Consider the following 17837-nt stretch of genomic DNA (forward strand, 5'->3'; position numbering starts at 1 on the left):
TTGGGTGGAAGACTTTCCTTATTGTACACATCAAAGCTCTTAATGTAAGAATACGGAAGTAGTAATGACTGGACACAGACTGCCGCCAATGCACATCTTGGTCTAAACACGATTTAATTAGAAATTAGAGTTAATTGGGACCCCCACATTGATCAGCACTCACCACACTAATGGGGAGCATCTAACTCGTGTCCAGACCAAGCTGTGAGTTGGCGGCAACCTGTGCCCATAAAAAAAATAGATAGAGTGGAGAGAAACAATTTATTCGAAAATCAATGATGTCGTGGCGAAGAAACAGCTCCTGAACGCCCGAGTGACCAGCGCCCGCCATGTTGCTTGTTGGCGTCGGGTAGTTGCAAGGCATCACACCAGATGATGCCACCATCACGGCTCTATGTGAGACAGACAGAGAACAACAAGATACTGCTCAACATGCCAGATCGCATGGAAAAAGTCTAACCGCTACTGCTAAACAGCACGGAGAAAATGATACACATCGGGGAAAAAGCTTATGGGCGACCGGTTAGGCCTAACCACAGCGTCACCACAAAACACTACGCAGCTAACACAAGGCAGGAACCGCAGAATGCTAGGCACACAACACTAAACATGTGACAACACGAACAAAAGGCCGCTACAGGTCACTGCTAAACAAGTCTAAGCATGCACGTACGGGGAATATCCATTACGGCAAACATGCAAGAAAAGGCTTAACACAAGCGCAGTCAAATAACGCGCAAACATCGGCAAATCACGCACCTTTTCCTCCGCGGCGACGGTGCGACCAATCCCCACGACAGCCAGGCACAAACAGGCACGGGGACTGCGGAGCGACAGAGCGCATGTCTGCACTCCAGGAGAGAACGTAATATAGAACGTATTAAAAATAACGAGGAAGCGTACCTTTAGACCACAATCCACCGCTGTTGGTGCAGAAGAAGCGGGCGCTGCCAATCTCACGAAATATGTGAGGCGGAAAAAAAAAGAACTTCGCGTGCCGCAAAAGTGTTGTAAACAGTAAACGAAACTTGAAACATTTCGACGACGATGATGACGTCATGGGTATTACTTAGGAGGATCTACCAAGCTGAGCATGATGACGAGAATGACGATCAAACGATTGCTTCGACTTTTATGGTAAAGCTTTTCCTCCCACTCTCTATGACGTACTTGAACGTGTTTGGACTTGTTAAGACATGATGTTAAGACAAGTCTTGTTAGGACTTGTGAACATGTTGTGACGTGTTTGAACATGTTGTGACGTTTTAGACACGAACCCCGCGATAAGAAAACGTCATGCAGCACGAATCCCACACAACCATCAACGTCCCGAGGACATCGAAGTTTGGCCCTAACGTCCAGATGCATGCTGGATGTCCATTTGACATTACATCGATATTCAAAAATATCCATAAATTTCCTACATTCATCCAGGGGTGATGTTGCAAGCGGGACGTCCTCTGGATGTCCTGTAGATATATATTTAGGACGTGTCGTGAAACTGACAGTTAGGCTAACATTAACAGTTACATTAACATTAACAATAACATTAACAGTTAGGCTCTGGTACATTCTTGTCGCAACTAATATTAATTACATGCCTAAAATTCCATAACGTAATTTTTTGTTGCCCAATCTTAGCAGCTATGTTTATTCATGACTTGAAAAGCCTAGACGAGGTAGGGACGATAACAGACAAACACAAACACGGTCTCAATTTTATTTGTTTTTTCATGGTCTCAAACTCAGCTGTCGGGTTTATTGCACAACAACATTTAAATAGACACTAGATGGGAGAGTGGGGAAAAGCCAACAAGTTCTTCAAAGCGGGAGACAAGGTCAAAGAAGTTTTGCTGACACAGTTCCCATAACTGAGGATACAAAGGGTTTCCCGAAGCAGCCTTTTATGAAGGTCGTCACCACCAGCTCGCTTGCTACCTTAGCCGGCGTTCACACGGGGCAACTTTTCCCACCAACTCGAAGCAACTCAAACCAATGTCTTTCGAGCAATTTCGAGTCCGCGTTCACCCGTAGCAACTCTGTAGCTCCACCCACAAGACCTTATGGCGACCGGAGAATGTGGGTTCGAATCGAACTGGTGGAATCTTTTCTTTAGCTGTTGTTTATCAAATTTCAGTCAGTTTTATAGCCCCAATAGATCATTATTACCTTCCAGAAATGGCAACTGATATGTTTACGTGAAGTTAATAAAAAAAAGAAAAGTTATTTCTCAGATGCACCTTCAGGATTTGAACCCATGAATCCACGCACAAAATCCACAGCGCAATCGGGAGTCACGTGGCAATGCTCCCATCGCTGATTGGCCGGTGCACGAGCAACTTCTCAAGTTTTCGGTCGGCGAGCGTTTTGCAGCAACTCTGAGCAACTCGAGTTGGTGGAGGTTGCCGGCTAACAGCAACTCCAAAGTTGCTCATAGATGCTGGAAAAAGTTGCCCCGTGTGAACGCAGCCTAACTCTCCTTTCGTTAGCTATGTTTAGTTTCTACTGGCGTCCTGCGAGAAATATTACACCAGTTTCACTTACTCAATACCTCCTCCATAAAGTAATGTATATATAACTGCGACAGTATCAAATCAGAATATGTGCTAGGTTTGCTGGAATCAAAGAGCAAGAAATGTTGCCTGCTGTCCACTGCTAAGCGTCGTCTGCTACACTAACTTGCACTGCTGCAACGAAGGCAGAAAGCGCCATGGAAATCGACAATAGCGCCACATTCATCATCATGATGATTCACCCTTTCGTGCCGGGCATGGAGGAAAGAAACACAAGGAGCCCCGACAGTTTTCTATCGGGACGAGCGTAACCGGCTTCGCATTGCATTCTGGGATGCTCCTGTCTACCAAGTGACCCTCCAGACAGCATGGCGCCAGCAGAGCGGACGACACGAGCTGTAGTTGTGTCACAGTTCAGATGGCAGCATTATGTTGAATGCGTGCTTGCACTTTATTTCTGTGTGTTCGAATGTTTACTGTTCTATTAGAAGACCAGTCACAGTGTGCAGAATGCAAGATGAGTACGCAGGATCAGAAACATCACGGGTGGCAACCCCAGTAAACCACCGATGTCCCATGGACGTCCTGAAAAGATCCCGAAGTCCTGATCCGCGAAAAATGTCCCAATGATGTAAAGAAGACGTCATTCGAAACGTCCTAGCGTTGTCTAGCCAGGATGTATTTTAATGATATCGCTGGGACTTCGAAATGGCGTCCCGATCGGATGTTGATTTAGAAGTAGAATACAAACATACTTTCGATGCTCATTATATTTTTGTATCCTTATGATAACGTTCAACAGCGTGCAGCAAGAAACTAAAACAGTGACACTAATTTTTATCCGTGTTACCGAAGTGGCAACACACAAAAATTATTCATCTGAATTTACAAAGAAACTCCCGACATGGTCCGAGCTCAGCAGATGTACCACAGTATCTAGCTTCTGTTTCCTTTTACTGTGGTGCTAATAAAGGTAGTTGGGAAGGCCGAGAAGACCTCGATATCTCTTGCAATATCTCCATGTAGAACGGAACACACACAACTACATCTCCAGATGTGCTTCCCTGCAGGAACGAGAAGACATAACATCATTGAATTGTCGCCACAGTTCCAACGAGATCCAAAGACAAATCAGACAGTCAATTCGTTCATTACGTAGCCGTCAGGTACAAGTTCCTCACTGACAGAATCAGGGTTTTTGAAGAGAAGCTATACCTTCGCGACATCATGTTCCACTATGTTGTGTGGCGAAGACCGTACCCACGGAATAAAGAAGCAATTCAATGAATTGGCTTAATGGATATCAATGCTAAACGCTGATTTCCACTTGATTTAATGTAATCCAACATGTTTTGTACACACTGCACCAGTTCAAAGAATGCGAAACCAATTGAAGGAATTGGCTAGAGTATCAATAAAACAACAACTTTATTTCTAAGGTTAATAATGAGGAGTTTCGTCGCTAGTGTGGATACCCGAGCCCACTGGCATAAAATGCGATGAAATGTGCCCCTTCACCATAAGGATCGAAGTCGTGACGTGTCTAAAAAGACCAAAAAAAGCTCTCATCACAGAGTGTTGATGGGCTGGATTTCACCAGGGGCCAAGCAATTTTCATAGAGATAGAAATGGTGAAATTCCAACTGACTAAGGATCTGAGAGAGCGCGGTTCGGGAAGGTTGGTAGCATGGACAAATAAGAAGAATGTGCCCAGGTCCCCTACGGCACCGTAGTGACATCATCGGTCAGAATAGATCAGATATGCATAGAGATTCCAACTGAGCACTGCGCATGCCACTTGAGGTGGCGGTTGATACCGCGGCGTCTTTTAGCCATCCAGTGATGGTTTAACCCCATCAGAGTGACATCGCGGTGTTTCGCGATAGGTTCCCGTGTCTAATATCTTGGCCTGCAGCGGCGATATGGGGATGCTGTTTCTTGTGACGAATTTCCCTTCCATCCCCCTACGCGTGCACCTTGCGGCTTGTGAGAAATCCTGGCGGTTGTCCAGATATTTGAAAATTCTAGGCAACCGTCGGTGCTTCTGACACCTTCAAAGTCTTGTAAATTCCGCCCGGACTGTTGGATCGAGACCAAAATTCAGGTCCGAACGGGCCTGGATTAGCTGTGTGATCGCGCAAATCACACAGGAACTGATCTGTAGTGGTTTCGAACTCGTAGGCGGAGACGCGTTAGTAAAATTCGGTTTTCCGAACTTCAGTGCCCTTGTTGGAAAGAAGTTCGCCTCGGACAGGGTTCATACTTGGAGAACCCACTGTTCTCGACGCGGAGCACATGATAAAATTCACCGCGTCTCTCTAAATTTAGCAGTTCTAGAGTTAGAGGATTCCGCGTTCACACTCCTCCCAATACATGGGACCAGCGGCTTCCCCGCCCTCCCCCCCCAAGAAAAAGCCTTCCCGTTGCTGCCACATGGTCATGTTTGCCTTCGTTATGAAGGTCTCAATGTGCTCTTTCCAACAGCGTTTGTCCCGCAGGCGCGCGATGTTCCGTTCTCCCGATATCGGCTTAAGAGCATGACGAGCTGCGAGGCTGGCTAGAGCCACCCTGAAACGCTTCCCGCTTTTCGGTGTCGTAAGTCGATTACCCGATGTCCAATTTAGTCGAAATTTTGTGTGCGCGTGCTCTGTTCCCTGCTCTACAACTTTCCGATTGAGACCAGCCGTCGATTTCCAGTGGTTAAGACGTCATTCTCGAAATTCCTGACACCGACCACCGTTCACCGATTTTTGTCCCTGTCTTCAGGCTTGAAGCCCACGGCGGATCCGACTTCCTTTTAATGGGCACACGCACTCGACATGGGAAACGCGTAGAAACTTGCCGCATCTTTCTATCCCTCTCGGTTCTCGAGTTAGAACACCGTGGCAACGGCGGTTCTCTGATACATGGGCCTGGGGTATTTTTTTCGATATCGGGTTCTTGCTGGCGTAGGAAGGTGATTGAGATGTGTTTTTGAAGAGGAAAACGTCCTCTTTCCGATAGCGTTGGTCCCGTCTTCGCGCGACTTTCCGTTCCCTTGCTACATTCCGAGGAGCGCCTGGGCGCTGGGGCATGGCGCATGGCCTGGCGGGCAGGTGGCCTTCCCAGTCCTCCTCAGGTAACCGAGGATGCGGCTGTAGAGTATGTACCACTGCGCCAATCTACAACGTTGCAAGCTCATTGGCCCAGACTGCGTGCGCGCTCCGATTGGTCGACAACGGTTTGAAATCGCATTTTGTACGCGCGCATGTGCGTGCAGCGTCACGGCGGCCGTTTCAGCAGTTTCAGCATAGTTTCGAAATAGCTCGCATCGGTCGGCACGGCGTCCGTCCTCTTGTGTTCCGTGTTTCGGTGATGTTAATCGGCAGAACAGTTTGTGATTCTGCGCGTGTTGTGCTGTTCCTGGACACGACTATTATCCCACGTACAGTCTATCAACTACGGAACTGGAATGCTTCGTGGGCTGGTGCGGTTGGTGCGTGAAGAACGCGTTCGGGCGCCGTCGGATTTTGAGGCCTGACAACAAAGACAGGATTACGATTACGTGCCACACAAGCGCCTTTTCCGCTCTGCAAACAACGAAAGAAGATGATCTTCATAAAATCGGCCGGCAAGGCGTCCTACTCTTGTGTTTCGGTGATGTCAATCGGCAGAACAGTTTGTAGAAGTGTTCGCTGGTTTATTCATGCGTCGATGTGCTTCAACGTGTGTTGTGCTGTTCCTGGACACGACTATTCTCCCACGAACAGTCTATCAACTCCGGAACTGGAATGGTTCGTGAGTTGGAGCGGTTGAAGTGTGAAGAACAAGCACGGGCCCCGTCGGATTTCGAGAGCTGTGTTCGTTTTGCTTCAAGTTCGAACTTAGTTACAGTGCGTCAGCAACGCAGTGGACTTTGTATTCACAGTGCATCCATGTATCAGATCTTTGAATCACTGCTTTGTGTCAAATAAATATTTCTTTTAGCCAAAAGAAGCTTCAGTTATTTTGAATATCGGGTAACGGCGGTAGGCGTAAAATCCCGTAGAAGTCGATGGTATCCAGAACCGGTCGAAAGGTCAGCCAAAGCTAAGGCTCCTGATTGGCCGACTGGCATTGCATAATTTCTACAACGTTGCACTCTCATTGGTCGTGTGCCCAGTGTTGTGTGAATTATCTCAAACTATGGGCTCTATGGGGAGCTGTTGGAGCCTGGCCTTCCTGCCGTTTCTGCGCTGCGGGCGGCGTCCATTTCGCTTGCAAGCTTCGTTGCGTTCGCACGCCTTTTCTGGCTCCCGTTGTCTCGCGTTCCGTCGTTGCTCTGGTGCCCTGGACTGCTGTGAATGTGTTTTTATGCCCTACTAGTGTTGCCTGGGGGGCTTTTATGTGTGCACCCTGGAAGATAGGTCCAGAAGCCTTGCGATTTCTTAGATTAAAGGTTAGTTCTATGTTTTTACGATTCGTGCAACGTTTGTTTGGTATCATTCCTAGCGTGTGGGTTCTATTACTTTATGCTAGCAGTGTGATTATTACCCATTTGATTCCTATTACCCTATGCTTTATCTTTCAGCTAAGTGTACTCGTGACCCTACCAGCACTTTTCAATGTGAAGATGCAACATCATCAGTGGCCCCGTTACTAATGTCTAATCTATGAATTTCAGATACTTTCGACGTATTCATTGCGGTGAACAACGCGGTTGGGATAGCACACTCACGACGTGGGAAGGTCACAGAAATGTTGAAAGACATCAGGTAAGTTACGCTAAAGTGCGTTTCAGAGCTATTCAGTGACTTGTGTTTACTGCGAAACAGATTGGGCATACGCTTCACCCGTGCAACTTCGTCATGTGCTCCACGGCAGCACAAGCCTTTACGGCTGTGCCACTGTATGTAAAAAATGCTGAGTGATTTTAATAAAGAATTTGCAGGGAAGTATACAATGTGTCGCACCTTGTTGACTCTTTTACAGATGTGTGGAAACGTCGTAGCGGATGAATGTGAATTATGGATCTCCAAGTGGCGTCATTTTCAAGATTTTACCCGTTTTGAAGGTACGTAGTGAATGTGCGAGGCATTCACGTTCCTACTACGTGGTTATCCATGCGTTTCCCGTCTTCGCAGGCAATAGGGCTGTTGACAGGGAGAATGCTAGGCTACTGCAGACTGCAACCATAGGCGCTGTGTCTAAAGGTATGCGTATACGTCGATGCGTACTTCACAGTGACATTTTGCTGTAGTAGTAGTGTTTTTGAAATTACATTTCTTGCAGGTTAAGCTCACATGACGCGGCAGGGAAGGGAGTCCGTGGCGAAAAGTGAATATAGCCGAAGTTGGATAGCGTTAATTTTTGCGCACGAAAGGCAAGCTGGACACACCGCAAACCTCCAGTTGTACGAAACACAGTGCAGCATGGTCGTCGGTTATGCCCGTGCTTCAACATATGTTTCAGCGTCGCACTTCGGACATTGCGGGCATATACCTTTAAGTTTTTCCCCTTGTGGACCGATGCTGTGTGTGTTCATGGACATCATGTTTTCAAAGACATGTAAGTTCTCAATAATAATGCGAAAAAAATGCTGGTCATGTTACGCTGTGATATAATACCTGGTGAGGTAATACGATGCTATGACGCTCAGTTTCATACGAAATAAAGTGTTTGATCTAATGTTGCTTGTTTGTGCCACTGATACGCACTGCTGTGCGGTGTTGATGTAATGTTCCGAGAACGCCAGTAAGCCTGGCTAAGGCACGGGAAAAAGGTCCACTAGAGGTCCGTAAAAGGTCGTCATTGACGTACTATGGACTTCCTTGGGACGTGCGCGGATGTTATTTTGGCAGCTCTGGGTACGTCCCAAGTATGTCAAAATTATGTTTCAGGATGTCCTCAGGATGTCTTCATCGTCCTGAGGGTAACATCATGTAGACGTCCTTGGGACATCGGTGGTTTACTGGGACGGTTACTTCTAAGTACGTTCCTTGATTAAGTGGTAAAGAACACTGTTCTCAAAATACGATTAATCAGATTTGTACAACAACAGAAGATATGAAATGAGTCTGCGGCACACTATGAGGTCCCAAATGAACAATTCAAGATGACTCGAACACACACGGGCGACTAAAACAACTTACCGTGTGCTTACGGACAAAACGCGTTCCCATGACAGAGCTGCTTTTAGTTCAACGAAAGCCACAGCCGGGACAGGAACACATTACCATACGTCGTTTCTACAATGAAGCTCACATTTTCACAATAAATTACTTTCAAAAAGCAAAATTATATGGAGAGGAGCGCGAGAAACAAAGCCTTGCTAAACCGAAACTTTAGAGGGGATGACGTGGTGGACAGGAAGCAATGGCGATTTTGACTCGAGTGACCGCTAGAGGGTAGCTACGCTAGTCTGGCGCGAAGAGCCGCTCCTTGTGTTTCCTTCCTGCATGGTGCCGGGTGAGCCTTTTCGGATGCTGCCTTGGTACAGGAGGAGGAGCCGATAGGATCACATGGTTCGCTGACATCGCTACGTGAAAGATGGTCACGTGACTTTGGCGCGCGAGTTTTGAAAGCTTCCGACCCGATCCGGACGAGTTCCCCTCGGGCTTCGTTTCGTTATCGTCGCACTCAAGTCTAAATTAAGTTTCGGGGGATATTTTTTGCTGGTATGGATAGGGTTTTGTATCGTTGAGTGGCTGTCATGCTGTAATCCCTCGTGAACAGCACTGAGGGCTAAACCCTTCAATGAAAGCCTGAGTAGGGATTAGGTCATTGTGGGGGTTGTGGACTGTATACCGGAACATTGGAAAATGCACTTTGCAGACTATGGCTTAATCGGTCGTATGGTTTAAGTTTTCTGGACCAATAACCAAGACACCGATGACATGGGTTCTCCTACTGAACCAAATTCACTGCTAGATATCTCCCAGACGGAAATAAAAAACCCACGGTTGTCCATAGGATATCCGAAGCCGGACATGTGGATGTCCGTGGGATATCAGCTATTTTCCATCAGACGTCCTAGAGACGTCCGAGTGGCCACCTCGCGGACATTCCGAGAAACGTCCGTGGCAGGTAGAGTTACGGACATAACTACTAGCAGGGTTTCTTTTATTGTTTGTTACTATTAATATCCTTTCTTGCATCTAGAGCACATGTTAACTATGAAGTCACTCATCACACTGGATGAAAGTGTAAAAATGACTAGCTTTATTTAGAAAACCTTCAGGTAGAAGTAACATCACACTTCAACTGCAAATATAAGTCAAAGTATCAAAATATTGCGAAGTACGTACTTTTATAAGATGTAAATTGAAAACAAAACGTGATATGTCAAGAAGAGCACACGCGCCCTTAGCGTACAGGGTGAACGTAAACTTATAGAGCACCAATAAGATCACTGGTAAAGTTGCTATCACAAAAGTGTCCTCTGCTTTGCCCTAAAGGCAGAGACAAAACTGTTTGTACCTTCAGGTAAATGGTAATACGTACAAATGTATAGCTAAGGATAAAGGCTAAATAAGGATATAAAAAACCACTAAGGTAAAAAAAGGCACATATTACGGGTGTCTCAAATCCAGTTATTCTGGTCCATAAAAAATGCACATTACAGGGTGTCTCAGCGAAATCCTCGGGCTAAAGAATTTGTACACGGGTGCATCAATCGAAGAACTTTCTTTCTTACAAGTACCTGTCCGATACTACCTACAAGCTGCGTACCGTGTGAATCAGTAGGAGGCGCTCATTATTTAACTAGAAATTCAAATGAGGTCAGTGAAAATATAACTTCTAAATGAGCTGCTGTCAGCATTAAAATGGGTGCTATCCCTTTTAGGGCCTTCAGTGGTCACAATTTTGATAAAAATCTGCCACTGAATCTGGTCATTTGTTGCAGCAATTAGTTGGTTTTTGTGGTGGCTGGTCTCCATGAAGCGCAAAAAAGGATGCTCTTGAACTCCTTTATCCACCAATGAACTTTTCTTTCAGCACTCCCTGTTGCAAGATAAGCTCAAGAACACTGAATTCATTGGGGGGTAAGGGAGTGGAAGGCCATCCTTTTGCGCTTCACCTGACAAAATCTAAGCCAAAACCAGTTACTGCAACAAATGACCCGGTTTTGGTCCCATATTTTTATCCAAAAGGTGTAGTACCCATTTTAATGCTGACAGCACCCTGATTTAGAAGTTATGTTTTCACAAAACTCATTTGAATTTTTATTTAGATAATGATTGCCTCCCACTCATTCACATGGTGCGCAGTTTGTAGGTAGTATCAGACAGGTACTTCTAAGAAAGAAAGTTCTTCGATTGGTGCACCCGTTCGCAAATTCTTTAGCCCGGGGATTTAACTGAGACACCCTGTATTATGCATTTTTTATGGACCAGAATAACTGGACACGGCTGTGTAAGAGCTGCAATCTGTGGCTGGAAAACTCCCCCGTGTCATCCTGGGATACGAAAAAGACACGAAAACTTTGAGAAGTTCGCCCAAAAGATGAATGTCCAACTAGTGGCCTCCGGAATTCGGGGAATCGGGATCACCTCCGGAATCTGCTTCACCCATACCTGAAAGACAACAACAGACTATAAACAATGCACATAACACAGTTCCTGTGTTAGTCAATCTGGGTCAGAAGTTTAAAGACTTAGGATATTTAAGCGTGAAATAACTTTTCCCCATTTCTCCTAGAACTATTCAATGGTCACTTCAGGTGAAATTTACATCCCGCTGCAACATTAGAGAGAGTTACAAAGCCTAGCTTTTGTGAAGTAGTAGGAAAGGGATGCATGCAAATTGCTAGGTAACACATGATTCTATTTTCTCTAATACTCCTGCAGGCGCAGTGACCCTAGCAGGAGTTACAGCAAAGCAAATAATATTGATACGTGACGAAGTGTGGGTGCCGCGCGGCTTAGCGCGCGAAGATTCATTCTCTCGGTTGCCCGGCTTCCGGCTGCTCATTAAAGCTTGTTGTTCCTTTATCCTACCTATCCTACAACTCGCGTCACTTGGTGGAGGTCTGGACACCTCGGCTTCGCAAGGACGTACGACAGGGTCATCAAGCGCTTCTTCTGGCCTGGCATGCGGCGATTCATATCCGGATACGTTCGGCGATGCACCGATTGTCAGCGCCGTAAGCACCTGCCGTCCGCTCCCCAGGGTCTGCTTCAGCCCATTCCGCCCCCCGCGGCCCCCTTCCAACGCCTCGGTATCGACCTCCTTGGTCCCTTCCCGGTCTCTGCCGACGGAAACAGATGGGTTGTTGTCTGCGTAGACCACTACACCCGGTATGCTGAGACCAAGGCCCTCCCTACGGCCACAGCACCCGACGTTGCCTCTTTCCTGTTGGAACAAGTCATATTGAGACACGGCGCACCGAGGGAACTGCTGAGTGACCGAGGGTCAGCTTTCCTGTCAACGCTTGTCTCAGAACTTCTCCGTGCCTGTCGCGTACATCGTCTTACCACCACGGCATACCATCCACAGTGCAACGGCGCCACCGAGCGGCTCAACCGCACGCTCTCCGACATGCTTTCTATGTATGTGGACGCGTCCCACCGAAACTGGGACACTGTTCTGCCGTTCATCACCTATGCCTATAACACCTCCCGCCACGAGATAACCTCCTTCAGCCCCTTTTTCCTCCTGTTTGCCCGTTCCAGTGACACGACTTTGGACACCCTTTTTCCCTACGTTGACGCCGGTCACAGAACAGACTTCGTGACCGAACTAATGAGCCGCGCCGAAGAAAGCCGCCAACTCGCCCGCACCTACACTCTGATCTCTCAATCGAACCAAAAGGACCGTTACGACTCCACGCACTCGGACCCCTTGTACCAGTTGGGCGACCTCGTCTGGGTGTGGAAACCGGACCGTAAAGTTGGGCTTTCCGAGAAACTCATGCGACGATACTTTGGCCCATACGAAGTGCTTCGCCAATCTTCGCCCGTAAACTATGTCGTCCGCACGGCTGACAGCGCGCAACGCCGAACTCACAGGGCTTCAAAAGAAGACGTCGTACACGTGTCGCGCATGAAGCCATACCACACTCCCAATCATTGATCAGGATGATCAATACCTCCACGGGGGGGATAGTGATACGTGACGAAGTGTGGGTGCCGCGCGGCTTAGCGCGCGAAGATTCATTCTCTCGGTTGCCCGGCTTCCGGCTGCTCATTAAAGCTTGTTGTTCCTTTATCCTACCTATCCTACAACTCGCGTCAATATCAACACAAATTGCTGTCAACTCTTTCTCAGACTTTTCAGATTTCCGCACGGCACACTAGAGAATTCCAATTCTGCTCAGTATGGTGAAACTAACTACTCTTTAAAAAATTGTGAAAAAATGTAAGACTTTTTATTTTCCTACACACACACAAAGCAAGAAAACCATTTTACTGCATTTGCTGACAGTTTACTACCAGACTAATACAGGTTTGTACATATAGAAATTTGTGAATACGAATAGTACATGTGTATCTCTAAAGTTGCACCTTGAATATGGATGAAATTTATAGTGGGCTTCTCCGCATGAAGTGGTGCTGAGCTGCAGGCAAATGTCATGGCTGTAAAGCATATTCGAAATCGGAAACTTTCAAATATGAATAAAATATGAAAACTATTTGACAAGTATTTGAAATGTCAAATACTGGCACACCGCTGATTCAATGAGGTTGGCTTGTGCCTCGGGAAGTCCCATTTATGATATTCAGGAAACATCAGCAAAAAGCACAGTGCTTCATTTTATGAAACAACAAAGGCAGGATGCCAAACAAGGCATGGGATCTATACTTACGGTTCTTTTTGTAGAGACGTTCGCTCGCGTGGCGGAGCCACGACTTGATGGCTTGTTCTCCCTCGTAGTCAGAAGCGCCTCCAAAATTCTTATTCTCTCTCAAAGCTTCTATTAACGAACAGAAAAATATAGTCCATAAAACATTTGTGATTATTCACCTTGTTTTCTACAGTACATTTGTAGAGCGACATGACAGCAACATGTGAGCTGCACAGAAAACAGGATACAAAGACACCATTTGTGCGACGGTACAACTGCTGCTACTGTGACAATGTAAGGCACCTCTGGGGGCAAAACAATTAGTGACGCACATATGGTTGCTGACAACTGATTTAACCCTCTAGAAGCCACAAAGTTTATCTAAATTATAAGACAATGATGACTATTCAGCTTGATATCAAGAATGTTCAAGGTGACCAATTAGTGTACTGCTTCGCACATTGAACAAAAGTCTATCCTGTGTATTTTGTCAACGGCTTATGCGTCACGGATGCACTTATTAAGGGGGGCAGTGTGAGGGACACCGGGACCAGAACTGTGTGTGCACTCTCACGAGAGGAGAGGGAGAACGGATATATGTACGGGAGACATGCAGGAAGTTTAGGGTTATGTGAGGACCGAAATGGAACAAACCTTACAATACTATTAATGCAAAGAGTAGAAGTTCATACCACGCATAACTGCCCAGCACCACAGATCTTTAAACTTCGACTTTCCCTTCTTGCCTTCCCAACTGTAATTAACGGCAACATTGTCCAGCGTCAACATATTCAATATTCTTGTTGTGGCGTCCTTCGCACTGCGTCCTCCGTATCTTTTCCACTTGTTTTTCTGCAAGAACGTTAAGAAGGAGATGATCAGGATGACGAACACCATGCACTTGGTCAATGCCAAGCACAGATCAATCATGAAACTGCTATTCACATTCACTGCTATTCACAAGTCAAATACCCGCGAGTATTCATGGTTCCCTGAAAACACATCTGTGCATGTGAAAGCAATGTGAACAGATATTGAATGATGGGCTCAGCAACTATTATCTACGTCGCATATCACTAAACGATAGCTGCTGTTGAAGATACACAGCAGGGACACTATTTCATTGCATGTCCTCTCTCCTCCACACAGATATTTCAGTAACTTCATCAGATTGTGCAGCCCTTCTGTTTAATAAAATGGACACCAAGCCTCGTGTGCGCTGTTGTTTTACATTATGGAGAGGACTACATGTCGTCTGTATCTCGTAGTTGTCTCTCAGTGGTTGAGCGGCAGTGAAACGGAACCCAAATTAGACAGACAGGTTAGAATTGGCAAGTTAAGTTGACAAATGAATGGATGTTATTAGGTCAGTAATTTTCAATTTGACAACAACCTCAACGAAACACAATGTACCAGCCCATTACGAAGCAAATGCAGCTACATGCGAGTGGCAGATCAAGAAGCTATACCATCTGTATTGAAAGCAGAGCAGCCATCCTGAAACTGAGAACCCATTTCAGCATGGTAGTTACTTGTATCAAAATCTGAGAACTCTACACAAGAACGTGCTCAAGCGCGATCTCATCTTTTCTCTCAAATTTGCTTTATGCATCCGGTTCAAACGCTGAGTACGAGCTTGACATCGAACTCGTGTGAGAGATCAATCTCAAACAGCTTCATGCAAACAACCCCTGGAGGGCAATGGTGGCTATGTCATTGACATTTTTAAACCCGATACGCCTTATTCGTAAGTGCTGCAGTATCGTGGCGGCAGCAGGCGGAGATGCCATGTTTGAGTATTCGTGGGGGGGGGAGCGATCTTCTGTAACAGGGCCAGGTGAAGTGTCAGAATCCTTGAGATTCAAGCTTTTTAGGATGGCAGGTGAGCAGGAAGAATGAGCCCATGAACCCGACATATTTTTCGGAAAATTTGTTTTCTATGACAAGTAAACAGCGAGTACGCTCGGTGTAGCTGCAACTTTGTGACAATTTTGCATCGCGTTGCGCACTCTTAAGACTGTTGCTTTTGTACATATGAGTACTCAGCTATACTTTCCCCAAGTTTACACTGGAGTATTTTAGTACGGTGTCTTACAAGGTAACATAGTGGGTCTCTATGTGCACATTTGTGCAGCATGCAGTGGCAATGGAATTACTACAGGGCTCCCTGCTTAGCTACTGGGTCTGTTCAGTAAGTGATGCTGTGGAAGCACCTGATGTTTCTTAGCTAACAAATAAATGAGACTAGCAGCAATTCAGTATATTTAGTATTCAGTAGCTGCAAAATCCAGAATTACTAATACCCTGTATGTATGGACATAATGATGTCACCACATCCTGACTGTGTAGTTTTTAGAAGAAAGGCTAGTAACCTGTTTACAGATACTACACCTAACAGTAAGGACTGTATCATGAAAAGAGCAACCATTTTATACAGTGATTCAACCATAATTCCTCTTTGCAGTGTCAGGCGCCACAGAAAAAAGCAAAGTAGGTAGAAATCAAAATCAGAGCTATTTCATGTCTTACGAGTGCCTTCCGCTTTGAAGCTGACTGTCCAAGTGACTTGTCAAAGTCCTGAAAATCCTTCAATGAGGTAAAGGGAACTGGTTCAACATCATCTTCGATGATATCTGGCTGCTTTGACATCCGTGCCAGCAATATGTCAAGTTGGGACGACACGGCCTCTTGCATCAGCTCAAGTTTTGATACCATAGTATCTTGCACCAACTCAATTCGCCTCAGGAGTCTCAGCGTCTCCTTCTGTATATCTGGAAACAGGGCACCAGTAATGAGCCACTAACCATGTAAGACAGAAGTACAGTCACGCAGCTTTGCAACTAAACACAACGGGAACGAATTTCGCACTTCAAGAGAAGCTCACAACCCCAGTCAATTTCACATAACAGACAATGCGTTTCTATCCCCAATTTAACAACTCAATGAACAATTTGAGTAATAACAAGTGATAAGTTTTTTGTTTGAACCATTCTACAGCAAGAAAGACTCCTAATGAATGTTCTGATAATGATAGCAATGTGGATGCAAGATGTGTAGGTAAGGAGCACAACACCTGTGGCAGTGCCAGTGGAGTGCTTCTTCGCTGTTGATGCGGTGCTGCTAAGTTCAGTGTCCTCCACTACACTTTCGCTACTAAGCGTCAGTAACGAGCGTCGCTGGCTCGATGGTTCTGTAAGCAGTATATTGCATTTATAAGGCCAGCATTACAGGAACCATGATGGGGTATCAAAACAAAAAACGAAATCTGGGTTACTGATGATGACGGCCATCAGCAAACAGGTCATTCTGAAGAACAACTTCTTTCTTGCATCGATTGTTATTCATTCGACTCTGACTGCTTTGTGATATTTCTGTGTGCTTAGTCTATCGAGCAAAAAAATAAAATAATGACTGTCACAGGGCAGTTCCCAAAGGCGCAGTTGCCATTTTTTGCAATTAACCATTACTCCTTCCTTGCTTGGGTTCTTTCCAAATATAAGAGCAAATGGAATGCACTACTTTCACTGTTACAGCCATTCAATGTTTTTATACTTGAAATTTTCTACACCCGTGTAAAGTGAACTCAAAAGTGAAAGAAAAATAAAAATGAATAAAAACACACACACATCTATAAACAGGGTGTCCCCCCTTTATTATAATAAAAAAACTACACCACCTCGAGTCATGCAGTCAATGGCATTTGTTCTTACTGGGTTTTTGTCACCTCCTGCTGTGAATGTCGTGTAACGTAAGCTTAATTATGCAAATTTTTGCGAGCTTAAGTCGGAAATTTGCCTAATAAAGGTCACTTTTTTATCCCACCAATGTGAAGAGCATGTCTAATTTAATCAAATTAATGATAATTGACAGGGATAATCAGGAGCTATCCCATCGGAAAAAATAGCCGAACATCATGCTCTACGGAAGTCGCACAGAATAGCGGACGATGAATTTTTCAGCGCAATCTTTGTCAGTCTGACGAAAGGAGGTTGGAAAGCCAGCCCTCCCCGACATCGCAGAAAGAGATAACACAGGCGCGGCTTATCACGTCCGACTTTTGCTTGGATAATACTTTCCCTCTTCCAATTTTAGGAACTGTTACTTTTTCTACTATCACCCTGTGGGCTGGCTTCAGAACCTCCTTTCGTCGGACTGACAGCGATTGCGCTCAAAAAGTCATTGCGCATTATGGTCCGATGCCCCGAAAAGCATGATATTCGGCTATTTTTTCCGATGGGATAGCTCGTGAGTATCACCGTCAATTATCATGAATTTGAGTGAATTTGTTACGCTCTTCATATTGGTGGGCTAAAAAAGTGACCTTTACTTGGAAAATTTCAGAGCTCAGTTCGCAAATATTTACATAATTGAACTCTGAGTACGTGACAGTCACATTAGGAGGTGGCAAAAACCTAATAAGAACAAATGCTGTTGACCGCGTGATTCTAGGTGGCGTAGTTTTTTTATCATAACTCAATGACACATTTTCTGGGACACCCTGTGTGTATATATATATATATATATATATAATGAATGTATAACTGAGTACAGATGGACGCGAAAACAAATAGACTACAAGT

At 45.5% G+C, this 17837-nt stretch overlaps 1 protein-coding gene and 1 long non-coding RNA gene across 2 annotated transcripts; one reads left to right on the forward strand and one right to left on the reverse strand.

Annotated features, from left to right (window-relative positions):
* The first annotated feature begins 7207 nt into the window (after positions 1-7207).
* LOC135374246 (uncharacterized) lies at positions 7208-7517 on the forward strand. Its single transcript, XR_010416805.1, has 3 exons — positions 7208-7246; positions 7307-7380; positions 7464-7517. It is a non-coding gene; the product is annotated as an uncharacterized LOC135374246 (long non-coding RNA).
* Positions 7518-10777: 3260 nt separating this feature from the next.
* Positions 10778-15972, reverse strand: LOC135374242 (uncharacterized). Its single transcript, XM_064607240.1, has 4 exons — positions 15787-15972; positions 13950-14109; positions 13279-13386; positions 10778-11047 (listed from the first exon to the last, which is right to left on the reverse strand). Exons 1-4 carry the CDS (start codon positions 15970-15972, stop codon positions 10989-10991), a joined length of 513 nt encoding a protein of 170 aa, XP_064463310.1. The 3' UTR covers positions 10778-10988.
* Positions 15973-17837: the final 1865 nt, after the last annotated feature.

This window comes from Ornithodoros turicata, unplaced genomic scaffold (assembly GCF_037126465.1).
Source record: "Ornithodoros turicata isolate Travis unplaced genomic scaffold, ASM3712646v1 Chromosome49, whole genome shotgun sequence".
Lineage (NCBI taxonomy): Eukaryota > Metazoa > Arthropoda > Arachnida > Ixodida > Argasidae > Ornithodoros > Ornithodoros turicata.

Coding starts and splice junctions, on each gene's coding strand:
- LOC135374242 (XM_064607240.1), bottom strand. CDS start 15,972: ATGGTATCAAAACTTGAGCTGATGCAAGAGGCCGTGTCGTCCCAACTT. Junction 14,110..15,786: donor CTTCAAAGCGGAAGGCACTC/GTAAGACATGAA, acceptor ACGTTCTTGCAG/AAAAACAAGTGGAAAAGATA. Junction 11,048..13,278: donor ACGTCTCTACAAAAAGAACC/GTAAGTATAGAT, acceptor GTTGTCTTTCAG/GTATGGGTGAAGCAGATTCC.